General features: G+C 41.2%; 2 protein-coding genes across 4 annotated transcripts in view; one reads left to right on the top strand and one right to left on the bottom strand.

Moving 5' to 3' along the window:
- Positions 1-15,042, top strand: part of CTNNA2 (catenin alpha 2) — a 466,643-nt gene that overhangs the window by 299,243 nt on the left and 152,358 nt on the right. Inside the window, exon 1 of one of the 3 annotated variants that reach the window (XM_066185390.1) lies at positions 10,813-10,936. The exons of the other annotated variants lie outside the window; for them this stretch is intronic. Coding sequence (XP_066041487.1) covers positions 10,883-10,936 — 54 coding nt within the window. The 5' untranslated portion in view covers positions 10,813-10,882. Of the gene's footprint in view, positions 1-10,812; positions 10,937-15,042 lie in introns of those variants that run through there. 3 annotated transcript variants of the gene reach the window in all.
- Positions 7,014-11,035, bottom strand: LRRTM1 (leucine rich repeat transmembrane neuronal 1). The gene has a single exon (XM_066185391.1). It carries the CDS (start codon positions 10,222-10,224, stop codon positions 8,659-8,661), a length of 1,566 nt encoding a protein of 521 aa, XP_066041488.1. The 5' UTR covers positions 10,225-11,035; the 3' UTR covers positions 7,014-8,658.

The raw sequence follows: 15,042 nt of genomic DNA, 5'->3' as shown, positions 1-15,042 counted from the left end.
AGCTGAGATGACTCAGCAGTGCCAGCCCTGGGACCACACTGTGCTCCTTTTTTTCCCTGTATCAATAGAAGGCCACTGTATTTTTGAGTTCCTACCTAGTTTTATGTGACAATGGAGCGTGTCTTATTTATGGCAAACTGAATATCATGTCAAAAGCTCTTCAAAAGTCAAAATATTTGGACTTCTGTTGCTTTAAATTCCCTAGTGCTCTATACAGTTTTTAATTTCCCAATTTCTAGCACTTACAAACAATAGATCTGACACAGATTTTAGCTTGTTTGTTTCAAGTTTGATTTTCCAGGATTTCCACACCAAATCCTCATTAAGGGTTTTCATTAATAGCCATAGCTTGACTCCTGTGCTAATGAAAAATGACAGATTGGGGCTGAAGTATCCTACATGGTGGGAAAAGAGAACTGGGATGGGGGGAAAGTTTTCAACTCTTCTTATTAGGAAAGATACTCAGCGTAACTTCAAAAAATTACTCAGGGAACTTTTTGGTAAGTTCTTCATTCCGCCAGCTAGAATAACCTAATATAATTCCCAACAATTGCTACAATCAGAGAAATAGACACACAAAACACTATGAGTGCCACCCATTAAGAAAACAACTTTTGGCTTAGCATATTCCCCATGAAGCACAATCTCCATGGGTTCAGTTCTGTGTATGACAGCAATAAAAAAGGAAAAACTTCTAAAAATCTACCAAAAAGCCAATCATGAGAAAGCCAAGATGGACAGAGGAATAAGCCCAGGGTTCAGCTCCCTGGGACTTGGTGGATTTCTGTTTCCCACTGCGGATGTAGGTTTATATGGGCTCATTTTGTCATCCAAAATCACCACAGAGCTTTGTTATCCCCTGGCGAAGATCAGCTGTGTTGGTTATCATCTAAATCTCTTTCTGATTAATCTATTATAGGCACTGTCCCCTTTACAATTTTCCCTTTAATTTTTTTGGCAGTGATTTCCTCTATCCCATGTAATCCCCCTTTTTTTGTTTTCAGCTGGTCCTCTGTGCCCTCCACCTTCCTCAAACACTGTCCCACGCAGTGATTTTGGTTTGTGGGTTTTCCCCAGGGAGAGAATGTCAGCTGTATTCCTCCTGCTTGTTTGCTGTCTCCATGATTTCTTCATCTTTCAGGCCATAGGATGCACATCCAATTTATTAGGCTACAGCAATTACATAATAAATTCATGGCATCCAGTTGTTGTTTGGGAATTTGATCTGACAGGAGCAGCGGGTTCTGGGCTGTTTGGAAAGGGAGTTACAGTACAAGGGGAAGGTTTCTGAAGGTGGAGGCAGCTGAATTCGCTGGTAAAGAAATACAAAATGTCCAATATGGAGTGACATTTACATGGAATTAAGGTAAACATTTGACATCCAGTGGCCTCTTTAGCATGAGGATTGCAAACCTTTGAGCGGCAGCCACAAATTCCTGCCTGCTGTGAAAAAAATTGCATTGGGAAATAATACGGATCAGAGAAGTAGATTTTCTGTCAAGATAAGCTTTATTATGGAGTCAAGTTTAAAAAAAGAAAAAAAAAAGGGTGGGGAAAAAAAACCCTAGATGGTTTATCTCATTATTATTAACAAGCTTTAATATTTGCCATGCTCTCAAAGCAAGCCAGGCTGTCAGAGAGGCACTGGACCAGAGACAAATCCAGGTTTACTCCTGGGTGCTCACTTTACAAAGAGGGTTGCAAAGAGGGTTTGATAGCAGACATGTTTCAAAGGGCTGACAGTTGTGAAAAGACTCAAAACCTCAGGAATTCAATAGCTCTGGACTGTTCTTGCAGCTTATTTTGGGATTTTCAGGGCTTTCTTTTTCCTTCTCCCCCTCTTGTTTTTTTGAATCACCCTGCCTGTGAGGCTCTGGGAATGAAACACGTGAGAATGGGTAAGAAGGGTTAAAAATTAGAGGGAAAGTAAATATTTTAAAAGGTATTCAGAAATCTGTTTTTAGTTTGAGTCCTGCAGCTCTCAGGAGGATGTTTACTCATACCTGACTGTAACCACTAGGGTACAGAGGTGTGCTACTACAGGAAGATCTGTTGTACATAAGTTGCGTGTTTTTTGTTTTTTTTTTTTTTTTCCATTGGATCAGCCCTTAAATCAATTTGATGTGTCCATGCATGTCTTTTAAAATCACAGATTTTACCAAAAATACAATTCTCAACCCTCTCTCTGGTGCCGTGCTATGTTGTGCTCTTAGGAGAAAGGCACATCAGCAAAAAGGGCCAGATTAAAGTTGGTAATAAATGGATAACTGGGCTTAGTGTCTAATCACGTCAGTCAGAGAAATCTGCTGTGCTAAAAGTGATAATTCAGTGATGAAGTAAATTTTTCTACTTACCTATTGCCTTTGAAATCTTGGATTTAGTCTTTGTTAGCTCAGAAATTGAAGGGAATTGGTCATGTTCCCATAGCACCCATGCTGAAAGACATCTTTCTGGCAGTAGTTACTCTGTGTGATGAGGATGTGAGGAACACGAGAGCAGGGAAATGATTTAAAATAAAAGTGCCTTAGCAGAATAGTGGGTGCTGTTTGCCAAGCACAGATGTGCATAGTATTAATCCTTTAGTCACTGCCACCTATCCCTGATTTTTATCAGCGATGTGCATATTTGGATTTTTAGGATGAGGAGAGGTGGAGGAAAAGGTGAAAAGCTGGTGTTTATTTTCAACTGAAATTCTTCTCTTATGATGCAAATCTGGGACTTGGAGTTCAAACTCCTTTCAGTGCAGCCTCTTCCCTTGGACTGTCTCCCCCAGCTATCACCCCAGCAAAAGCGAGTAAGAACAGTAATTGCTTTAAAGCCTCAAGAATTGTGCCTGAATGCCAACAAGTGACGTGATCTTTATAAAAAAAATAAATAAAAAAAAACCCAAACACACACAGAAAAAAAAAAAATTGCCCTGTTCTCACGGAAATACAGATTTCATTGGAAATATGTTCACTTTAGAGCAGACAGGGTGCAATAAAATTACAGTGCTCTGCAGCATTCATCTCAGCTCTTCACAGCCACCCACCCAATTACAAGCTGTGTCTTGCCAGCAGAAGACTGTTGCTTGGTTTCTGTATTATTTTTATAGCTTTGCTTTCCTCCCCATAACTTTAGAGGTAGGCTGTGCTTACTCCTTTCCTTTCACCAGGTTTTTCTTTTGCTGTTAAAAAAAAAAAAAAAAAATAGTTGGCTGGTATGGAAAGTCTTTCGCGTGGCTCTAAATGTGATTTTTTTTTTTTTTAATGTAGAATATGCTCTGAATAGTTGTTTCTAATACCTTAATAGCTCTGGTTTATGTCACTAATTATATGAAAGGTTAATCTTTAAATCACCAGCATTTCCTAAATTCCTAATCAACTTCATGCTTGGGAAGGAACCTGCATAAATGCTCAATTTGTTAATATTAGACTGGGTTGGGCAGGTCAAGGAAAAGTATAACCTTGGTGCATAATGGTAAATTGAACACAGCAAAAATATCTGAGATCTGTTTGTCATTAGAGCTGTGAATATGAAAGCTGACTATGAGTGTAGATAAAATTAGCAGGAGAATCCGCAGCAGCTCAAGATCACCCCTCCCTCTAGATGAGGTTTTCTTAAAAAAAAAAAAAAAAAAAAAAAAAAAAAAAAAAAAAAAAAAGAGATATTTTGGGTAGAAAAGTCCGATTTTCTAGCAAGTCTGTGGTGAACTGCGACTAGGATAGCTAAGAAATCCAGCCAAAAAAAATAGGTGGCAGAGGCCCAGAGCAGGAGTTGAGCAGGCAGAGTGATGGATGAGGGGGACATTGTGCTCCCAGGGAACGGGGAGGTGGCGGAGGAAATGACGGGGCTGCGGGCACGTGTGTTTGGGGAAGCGTGTCCGCCTGTGCCTCCCTCCATGCGCTCTGGGGAAAGGCAGAGAGAGAGGGAGAGATGCTGGGCATCTTTCTCTAAATCCCTGCTGTTGTCCTTGCCACAGCCTCGACGTGGGAGGGGAAGGCACGGAGAAATCTCATTTCCCATGTGTGCACAGTGCCCCCCTTGCCTTCTCACCAGCTCTCATCTTCCCTTTCATCCCGTCCCTTCAGCCCTTCCTTTTCTCTCTCCTGCTGAATGGAGCTATTTAGTGTTGTACCCTCCTTTGCAGAAGCTGTTTCATCCCTGCTTGCACAGTTTTTAAAACTGCTTTCTCCACCCACCCTCAGTCTTGGTTTTTCATCCGTGCTACTTCTTTAGGTTAACTATCCTTACAAAAGGAAAAGGCAGAGGAATCCAGTAACACCCTGATTTGGTTGCCATTACTCCAGTCTTTCCTCTTATCTTTTGTCTCCTCTTAATTTCATTATTATCACTGCTATTATTATTATAATAGCACTAGAAATGAGCTTCCTCATTAAACACTCCTTTTTTGCCATTCTGAATACCACTGTAGAAGCTGGAGGGGGGAGGAAGGGGGGCTCAGAGAGTCCTTTTGCAGAATGAGACTCACACAAGGAACAAATGGAGTCCATCTCAAAAGCAAATGAGGGTTGTTTGTTTTTGTTTTTCATTAGAACTGAAGAAAATGATCAAATAGACTTGTCTCAACTACCCGTCAATGCCTTAGCCATGAAAACATACAGAATATATTAAAGCAGACAAAAATATCCTTAGGGATGGTTCATGGTCTTTCTGTGGCACAGGTATGCAGGGGGCTGTGTCAGCCTGGTGCAGAGCATCCTCGCTGTGACCACAAGGAATGGGTCATCCCTTGGGCTCAGCCCCTGCAGCACCCAGACATGGCAAAGGAGGGAATTGGCAGCTTTTACAGAATTTCTTTGTATTTTATATTTTCAGGCCAGAAACAGAATATGGTACATTAGCATTGATTCTGTGGTTTCATATCATTTTTTTTAAAGTAGTACAGAAAGGAAGGGAAAAAAAAGGCAGAAAGGAAAATAAATCATCTCTTATATACATTCAAAGCATACACAGCAACAGTTCCTTCAGCACTGGGTGCACTGTGAGTGGGTATTGATGTTAGCAGCAAGAGAATGCTTATTAGAGATCTGTAACACTGCTACTGTTAACCACCTTCAGAAAAGGTAGCGCTTTTTCTTGCCTTTTACCCTGTCTTGTGTGCAAAAAGACAGTGAAACATAAAAAAATATAATAATGTTAATTACCTAATTATAAAAGGGAGATTAGTCCTATTAAGTGGAACATCAAAAAGGGAATATTTAAAATGTTTCCCTTCCTTTGATATTCCCCAAGCATTTCATGGACAAAACACTGTTCACAACTCACCCCAAAAGCATCTTTTTTTTCCTTTTTTTCTTCCTTTTGATTTTGGAGTCATTTAATAGGCCAGAATAAAGGCATCAAAAGAGAGGGAATAATTTATCTCTGGGCAGTTGTTGAACATGAAATTTAGAAGAAAGAATTAGGGAAAATTTGTCCCTGCAGTTGCTCTAAATGCAGTACAAATATAATAACTCTCATATACACCAATGCAAGTAGCCTGGAGCAGGATGAATAACTAGATTTGCAATAGCTGGATTGAGGTGACATACAGGCTCTTTTATTTCTTTATTACCCACATATATTTCATGTAAACTTTCAGCCTGGATGTAGGCACCCTGTGGGGAGTGCCTTCTTGCCATGTCACAGCAGTGACACCCTCTTTTCTCCAGTAAATATTCAGAGGGTGTCAAGATCTCCAGAAATCCTCTGGGGCTCACCAGGAGGTTGTCTCTAGAAGGGATTACCCTTAGAAAAGATTCCTGCAGGAGGATTTTTGAAATACATCCTTTAATAAGTGCTGTGCTCTCCATGGAGGGATCCATCCATCATCCTGCTCAGGGTGGCAAGTCATTGGTGGGCATCACCTCTCTCCAGGAGAAGTGGCAACAGGCAAACCCCAAATCAGCTCTCACTCAGGAAGTCACTGCACCTTCAAAGGAAAATGCTCTCTTCGGTTTACTCGGGCTGTCAGTGTGAGATGCATGGAGCACAGAGGTGAATAAATTCCAAAGGCAGAATTGCTCACGTCTTTGCAAATGTAGCTGGAAGTTGCTAACACCAATAAACAGCAGGGATAACTCCAGAGGGGTGCAATCACTCGTGTGTTTGAAATACAACCCACAAAAATGCTAAAAATACACGGAAATACAACCACGGGATGATTGTTGGTATCAGGCTTGTCTCAGGTTCACAGGGGTAAAACCATGACTGCACCAACACATTTCCTGATAGCAACAGGGCTCATTATCAAAATAAAGCCAGTTCATATTTCATTTTACCATATGCAGACAGTATTTTAACAACCTTGGTTGATTTTGGAAGCTTCCTGGCAAGTGGCTGTAACCAAGTGCTGCCTGGGGGCTTGGGGAACGCACAGCCCAGTCCAAAGTTAGAGAGCCAATTTTTCACAGTTAAATCCCCTATTGATTTCAGAGAAGGGTTTATTGGGGAAAATAAATATAGCTGGGCCCTCGGTTAGCATGGCATAAAGCGCTTTTGCTTCCAACATGGTCAGGAACCCAGAGACGAGGGGCTCTGGACCTTCTCTCCGCCCCTCCTGTTAGGTTTGTACCTGGACACTCAACCCCTCAGGTCACTTGGGAGTTTCAGGAGGGATCAGGCCCTTGTGGGCTTCAGGCACAGAGAGAGAAATGTGCATTTGTTTAAGGAGAGAAAAGCCTGGGTTTAACAGTGCTTGCTTGTTTGAAAGCTGTGGGTGAATTTGCAGTGGCTTTAGGGGAAAAAAAAGCAGTTGATTTTCATTAAATTTTCTATGAAACTGTTCTCTCCCAGTACACAATCTCATTGCTTTCACAGATGACATTATAGTCTCACTGAGTAAAAATTTTGATTAAGAGGCTATTTTCATGTTTTACAATACACAGATGTACCAAACAGAGGAAAACAAGTTCTGACTCCTTAGAAAGAGCTTCAGTCAGGAAAAAAAAAAAAAAAAAAAAAAAAAAAAAGAAAGAAAAAAGAAATTTACTCTTTACATTTAAAATTAATGGCTAAAACCTGCTATGCAAGAAAACAAATTATTTCTTCTGTGGCTCTTTCCTGCTTTATAAGCCTGCTGTACCCTTGTAGGAGTAGGTAGGACTGTAATGCAATGAAAAACAAAAAAACCACTGTGTTACATTAAAATACATGTAAGATTTTGGAATTGTTCCTCTTTTGATGGTAACCTGAGGATAGAGAAGCATGTACAAAGCATAGAAATGTCACCCAGTTCATTATCCATAACATTTTATTCGCATGTAATGCTGTAGAAAGTAAATTTCAAGATGCTCTGCCTGATGTTATAAAACTCCCTCATCGTCAATTAGTGTGAGAGGAGCTGGTGAAAAGATCAATCGGCTGCTTGTTCACATTCTGGAATGAAAAATCCAAAATACAAGGAAAGGAAGCCTTTATTTAAGGGCAGTCAGATAAAACAGCTGTGGGATTCTACATCATGAAATCACTGCTTATGTCCATCAATGCCATTTTTCAGTCCTTGGTAAGGAGGGTGCATCTGCCTCCAGCCTCTGCAGAGGTTTTGGGGTTGCTTTGTTAGTGAAGGCTGGTGGTGAAAGGGAGAGACACGAGCTGGGCTTTGCCAGCACTGCTACAGGACCCAGAAGGGTGCTCTGAAAACTCTCTGTCCTACCCTGACAGTGGTTTTGCTTTTGAGTTCCACCACTGAGACACAAATAATTGCTTTTACTCTTCTCCATTCACCATGGCACCACAGGGTACAAAACAAGGAGATCTTTGCTCTTGGCATAGCTCAAAACAAGCATAAAAGTGAGAAATGCAAGTAAAAGCCCTTAAATTTAGCTTTTTTTTCAATATTAAAGAAAATTCTGATGAGCATATTTTGGCAGTGTTTCACTTGTTTGGGTTTTGTTGATTTTTGTTTTTTAGTGAGTCTTTGCAATCTTATCAGTTTTGATACAAAATACTTTTGGGGGTTATAATGCAGTTTTTATGGATCTTACAGTAACCAACAAGTGAGCTGTACTTAAAAATCCTCAGAATTTCTGTCCTAGGGACACGGGCAAAACTTCAGCCTTTCTGAGGTGCTCTGGCTCCTTGTTGTACTGGCGTCCAGTTACAGGTAGCACATTAACAAAAATAGAATTCCAGAGTCATGCTTCATATCTTCTGCAACATGATGTACGTGAATGTGTGCTAATTACAATCGGAAGCCACCTGGGTAATTTTAAGCTTTGTATTTTATGTGGCTTCTTTGCTCCTCGACTTTTCATTTCACCACTCAGAATAAAGAGAGAGAGGTTAAACTGTTGCATTTTGTATACAGGGAACCATTCATGTAATATACACCAGTCTGTAAAAACTGTAAATGCTATTTGTTTTATTTTAAACAGTTTTCTTAGTTTACAAAAGATCAATAATTGGTACCTTTTTTACACTCTCAGATTCCTGAATATTGACAGATCTTCAAAGGGAGTATTAGCATTTGAAACCTTAAGATTGGCTGTCCTGAAGGTTTTTAAGACACGATAAAGCTAAAATATCAAGTCTCTTGGACAGCCCCTCTTAAACAATTTGGGCAGGGGTGCACGTCAGAAATCACCAGCAAAGCCCAGCAACCCCCCCCCCCCCCCGTGCCACTGTCTGCCTGCACACTGTTATTTGGTTGCACACTGTTTAAATCCCAAAGGAAAATCACACCTCGCATTCCCTCGCTGGCTGCTGGTGACAGGAACAAGATCCATACTCATTAATGATCACCAGGGCTCCCTCAATGTGGTTGGGTTTGTAATCAACGTAATACTCCTGGGCTGACATGGCAGCCATTTGGTGCATGGTCTGTTTTTGCTTCTGCTTCCTGCGCTGTGTGACAAAGCACTGTCTTAGTTGCCTTAAGCCGGCCGGGAAGCACTTCCAGGAGACATACAACACCAAAACCACGATGAGGAAGGAAAAAATCAGTGCCATGGTGCCCGTCACCACCTTGTGAATCTGCACGGCGTTCTCGGAGTTCTCGCCGGGCATGGTGATGGTGACGGCGTACGTGGTCCGGTCCTCGTCGCCCTCGGGCACGTCGTAGGTGGCGGTGGCCGAGCCATAGCCCAGCGTCTGCTCGCTGTTGTTGGTCACCGGGGAGAAGGTGTTGACGCTCGTGGGGTCGGCGTTGTCCTCGCACAAGTGGAAGGCGTACACGGCGTCCAAAACATCCTCTCCCTGGGCGTACTCGGGGGTGGCACAGAGCAGGTTGCTGTCGTAGCGACCCTGGAAGTTGCTCAGCCAGGAGGCCAGGGCGCAGACGTTCCGGCTGCAGTCCCAGGCGTTGGCGGAGAGGCTGATGCTCGTGAGGGACTTCCAGGAGTCGAGGACTCGGGAGTCGATGTAGGTCAGCCGGTTGGAGTCCAGCTGCAGGGATTTGAGATGAGGTACACTTTCGAAAACATGAGGTTCAATGTATTCGATTTCGTTGCCGGAGAGATCCATCTTTTCGAGTTGCCATATCCAGTCCAAAGTGTTTACTACGATGGTAACTTTATTCCTTCGCAAGCAGAGGGAGTGCAGGGAGATGAGCCTGGGAAAATGGGCTAAATTCACTTTCACCAAGTCATTGTGCTCGAGGTGCAGCTCAGTGAGTTTGAACAAGCCTGCAAAAGAGTTTCGAGCCAGGCTCTTTAACTGATTGTATCCTATGTCTAGAAACTTCAGGCTGCGACAGTCCTGAAAAATTCTCACTGGCACGAACTTGATGGCGTTCGACCGCATGTGCAAAGTTGTCAGTTTTCTCAGCCCATGGAACAGGTCAGGCTCCAAAGACTGTAGGTTGTTGTATGATAAATCCACACTGCGCAAGTTTGGCATGGGGCGGAAAGTGGTGTTGGGCAGTTGGGTTATTTTGTTGGAACTCAGGGTGAGCTCTTTAACTCGCCGCAATTTTTGAAAGGCATTCCCCTCCACTGAGCAAATGTGATTGTGATCCAGATAGAGCCACGTGAGCTGCATTAACCCTGTGAACTGTCCATCATGCAGCTCTGAAAGGCTGTTGTACCGCAGAGACAAGCCCATCATGCCCGACAGGTTGCGAGGCATCTCTGTGAGATTCAGTGATTCACAGTACAAAAGCCTGCCCTCACACCGACAGAGCTGTGGACACCCACTATTCACAGCTGGAAGCATTTTAGAAAAGATACCCAGCGTACACAATATCAACCCCGGGGGCTTCCTCAGCAGCCAGTTTAAACAGAGACCAATAAGAAGGAAATCCATTAGCAAGAATATTTCCAAATATGCTTGAGAATGTCCATTGAATCTTTTCAAATTCTACATCATATTTTATTTAAGGGAGGAGAAAAAAAAAAAGGCAAACCAACGAAACAAAGCCCGAAAACCAAAGCAAAACAGCAAACAGAACAAACACAGAGGCAAATATTTCACTTTATAGCATGCAGGAACTGTGCAGCATTAAAGTTCACAGACATTTAAAGGTAAAATGATAGTGATTTTGTTCATGTTAAATGCTGCAGCAAAGGAAAAAAAAAATCTTTCTTCATGAAAGAATTTAATTAAAAAGTGTCTTACCCACCCTTTTCCAGAGAGTGACAACCTCCATTCAGTTGCTTCCTTTGTGTTTGGACTAATTATATGCAGAGCTAAAAAAGACCCCTCTGTGCTACAAATTCAGTCCCTTTCAATGTTGTGCAAGGCTGGCAAGCTCACAATGTCTCACTTCGCTTCTGCTCAACGAGCGAAAGGCTTGTCCAGCTAGCTTTTGAGCTGCCTCCTAGGACCTGCAAGTTTCAGAACTATGTACATGAGCTTGATCTTCTCCTTCTCCCTCTGTCCTTTCCTCTGCAGTTAACACTGTGGCGTGAAAAAAACTCCAAACTCTTTACTAACGACTCCACAGGATTTGTCAATCTCTTTAATGTCCATCATTTGCAACGACCATGGACCGGCACAACCTTTACTCCAGAGAGAGGTTACCATTCATTCACTGACCGGCTAAGGGTCGCTTTATTTCCCATTCTTTGTTCGCTTTGCTTGTTAGGTGATGCTTAGAGCAGAGAGAGACAGCAAGAATCCCTTCCCTTCAGCTGAGCAGTATGTTGCTAGAGCATGCAGAGGCACCCAGTGTTCACTGAGTGTCGTAAGCTGCTCATGATTGTACGCCTGCACTGTGCATCTCAGACATGGGCAGATTGAAAAGGGGTGGGCATAAAACCAACATCGGAGCGAACCAGGAAAGTAATATATGCTCTTTGATGAAATGGAAAATACTTTAAGCCTATCTCGCCATTTCTCAAACAGGCACGCACACACAGCCGCACAAATCATCAAAAGCGAGGCAGTGCTAAGTAGGAAGCTTGAGAATTAGGATTCTTTCTCTTTTCTTTTTTTCCTCGGATGCTTTTGTTTAAAGTCTGAATTTATAAGCTATTAGCCGGGAGAGGGAGAGACTCGATTACTTGGTTTGGGAAGGAATATGTAAACCAGTCTCTTTGGATTGCTTTTTCTCTCTAATTCCGATGATGAGATTTGCCTTTTGGTCTTTGGGTGGGGGATTGAGGGGTGTGTGGGGGGGAAAATGTGTTTTTTTTCTTCTGACATTGTCTAAATAGAGCATGATTTGAAATTCTGTGCATTCTTTCTCATAGAAATGCAGCCAGAGCTCTGCAAATAGGAATGTCTCATTTCATATAAGCTTTAATTACATTTGGTCTTTTTCCATCCTGCATATTTTGTGTGTTCAGCACATGCCTTTCCTAAATGCTTTTTTTTTTTTTTTCCTTTTTCTTTGCAGTGTATGCTATGGCACACAGAACTCAAATTCTAGCAGCACAAAGATTACTGTGCTTTTTGAATAAGATCAATGCATATGTTGCTGTGAACGTGTCAGCAGCATGCAAAGAGGGGGTTTCAAACCCTATTAGTTAATAAGTTTTGCAGATTGTGCTGGTTTTTTGTTCTGTGTACCAAAAAAAAGAAAAAAAAAATCTTTGCTGGGTAATTTGCAGTCCTCGTTCTCTATGGGAAAGGCATCGTCAATGAGCTCCGTAATTTTTACTGACTGAAAAATGTATGGTACTTCTGTCAGGAAAACGCTGGCCATCTTTTCCTATCATGAAATAGAGTCTCAAGCCCGTGTGCTGGTGAGAGCGATCGGAGCTGACAGCTCCCAATTCTGCATCAATACCCAATGAAGAAGTTCCCCATGGATTTAGGATACAAGGATCGCAGAGGATCGTGCTGATTTTAAGTAGACATCGGATGCAAAATGCTGGAGGGACAGGGCAAAACCATTGTGCTTGCTTTCTTTTTCACAGCTGTGTTAATTTAAAAGCAATACCTTGTTTCGGAGGTGTCTGTTGCAGAGCTAAACATTGTGTTTGAGTGTGGCTGCTATGAGTGTGTGCTGAGAGAGATCAAGGAATGCAGTAATTTGATGCAGTAAGAGTTGCTTTGCAGAAGTCCTGGTAAACTTAAAGCTCTTGTGCATAAAAATAAAAATGCGTGAACGAGATTCATTACTAATGGATTTGCCAGAAACAGTCTTAAATAAATTACAAATATAAACCATTTAAATTGCGGTTTCAGAACCTGGGGATCAATGTGCTTTTATGCTCCCTGTTCAGTTTATTTACATTTTTCTGCTCTTCACAGCATTTCAGTGGTCTCAAAGCAAAAATGTGATGCTTTAATAGTATATGAACCTCATCTATGTTTTAGCATTTGGGCAGGAGAGCTGAAGGTGGTTTTCCTCTCCCCAGATCATGCTGTTTTATTCAAAGCAGGCTGTTTATGCAAGTGTCCACTGGTTGCAGTACACCTTAATTCTTTTTCTCAGTACACAAAAGCAGGGAGGAAAGCAGTGACAGAACTGACAGAAAAAGCATTGAAGCAGGAGAGACTAAAAAACCCCATCCAAGAATATATTCCAGATTGCCTTGATGAATATTTTGGTGCAATTAGCAGAGGGAAGAAAAAAAAAAAAAAAAAAAAAAAAAAGGATGACTTGAACTTAACAGATACTGAAAAAAGCTTGTGTCCCTTAAAAATCTACAACCCTGCAAGTCTTCATGGGGGAAGCCTTAATGCCTTCTCCCATGTAAAAATTTGGGGAGAGGTCTGCAACAGTAGCCCTGAAAATTTCAGTTATATCTTCAAGGAAAGCTACCATTTTCTGCAAATCAGATGATGATAAGGATCACTTAGTTACCATTTAAAAGCTATGTATAAAGACTTCTTCTAGTAGGCATGAAACTCCCTGATACATCACTGAAGAGCTGAATTTTTTTTTTTTTTTTCACTCCTTCTCCTTGTTATCACCTGGGATACAGCTTGGATCCCAACCAATGTGCCTATTCCCACTCTGGCATATAATCCATTATCATTTGGTTTTCAAAGGCAGGAATTAGAGCAGACAGTAACAAACCTATATAGCAGCAGCTGGAAGACTGACAACCAGAATTAGGGACCCAGAATTAATGGCCCTAAGTGCACTCTCTCCAAGCTCTGACAGAGGGCTATTGAATAAGAAACTCTGCTCTTGTCCGAAATTTGGTTGTAGAAAAGAATCTTGGTAGTCTTAAAATGAGAGACCTCAGTGTGTGTTTGAGGCTGTGATGTTGAGGCACAGTGGTGACCAAATTCAAGAACTGGGGCATCTGAAATATCTTTTGTAAATTGGTGTCCTACTGTATTTTTGCACTGTACCCTTTTTGAAATCAAACCAGGGATCCACTTTGAAGATGGTTGTAATGCAGAAGGTTTAATTTCCACTGTCTGAGCTGTTATCACAGCCAAACTGTTAAGTTTACACATTTTCTGAAGTTTCAAAGCCTCTGGCAAGTCTCTATAAATTAGCAGATTTAAATTAGCTTTATTAAATGTGCTATTATAAAACATTTTAAGAATGGCAAACTAAGTTTGTTTGTGTTTAAAGGAGCTTGATTAAATCTATGTAAAGTAGGTTACAGAAGAACAACATGAATAAAGTTTTAGAAAGTTTAGGTGGGAGGCTCTTTCTTGTAGTCATGACAAGGGTGATTCAGTGGCAGTGATGGTCAGAATTGTTCAGGCTGGAAAAGGGAAACACCTTTCAAAGTATTTGCTCTACACATTTTTAATACTGTATTCAGATTAATCACAGAATCATCAAGATTGGAAGAGACATTTAGGATCATCCAGTCCAACCATTAAAGGTCCCATATAATTTAACTGGCCTACGAATCATTTAATTCTTGCTAATCCCTTGGATATTCCTTTACTGTTTGTGCCTGGATATTTACCTTACCTTAATTTTCAATCTAAGACAGATGGGGTTGGGACAGAGTGCATGAGATTAGAATGTGGCTGCTGATGTCGAACTCTTCATATACACATCTTTTAATAAATTCTCCACCAAAATACAAAGAGGCAAAACAACCTCTTAAATACTGAGTATGCTTCTTCATTTTGATATTTTCTGACTGGTTTATATCAGAATAATAAAAAAGTGATGCTCTTAGTGATGATTTTTAATTTCCTTTCATGAATGGAAGGATTCAAACCTTGATCTTTGGTAGTCTTTAATTTTCAAGTGTGCTGAACCATGGCATTTTGTATAAAGGAAACATTTAAAAACAGAAAAGGGGGGGGAAAGGCATAACCTAAGATAAAGAAAACTAAATCTGTTATTTCGTTTGTATTTCTGTCTTGGTCATCCTGAACATTTACTGGCTGCCCCTTCTGTATAAAATTTAGGATTTTGGCTAAAATAGAAGTCCAGTTCTATAACATGTCTGTTTTAGTAGATATGAGTAACATTATACAGCATTTTGACCAAAATATACCTGCTGGCTCCAGATGTCTTTAAATTCTTACAGTACCTGACAGACACATTGGATTTGTGGCTACCTTTAAATCATAGATACTCGTACATAAATGACCTTATTGTTTTTGACAAGGTGATAAACATTTTTCTGTCTCATTGTAGTTATCCCATCCTCATCAACCACATTCACTTGGAGGCAGTCATGCATAGATCTAGAAAGCCACTGACAGAAGAGACCCCTGCGCAGAATTGTCAGTGCCGTGCAGAAATGT

Source organism: Chamaea fasciata, unplaced genomic scaffold (assembly GCF_029207755.1).
Source record: "Chamaea fasciata isolate MVZ Bird 193981 ecotype frontalis unplaced genomic scaffold, bChaFas1.0.hap1 SCAF_6, whole genome shotgun sequence".
Taxonomy (NCBI): Eukaryota; Metazoa; Chordata; class Aves; order Passeriformes; family Sylviidae; genus Chamaea; species Chamaea fasciata.
Note: the sequence above shows the minus strand (reverse complement) of the source record. Positions and strands in the feature narration are given on the sequence as shown.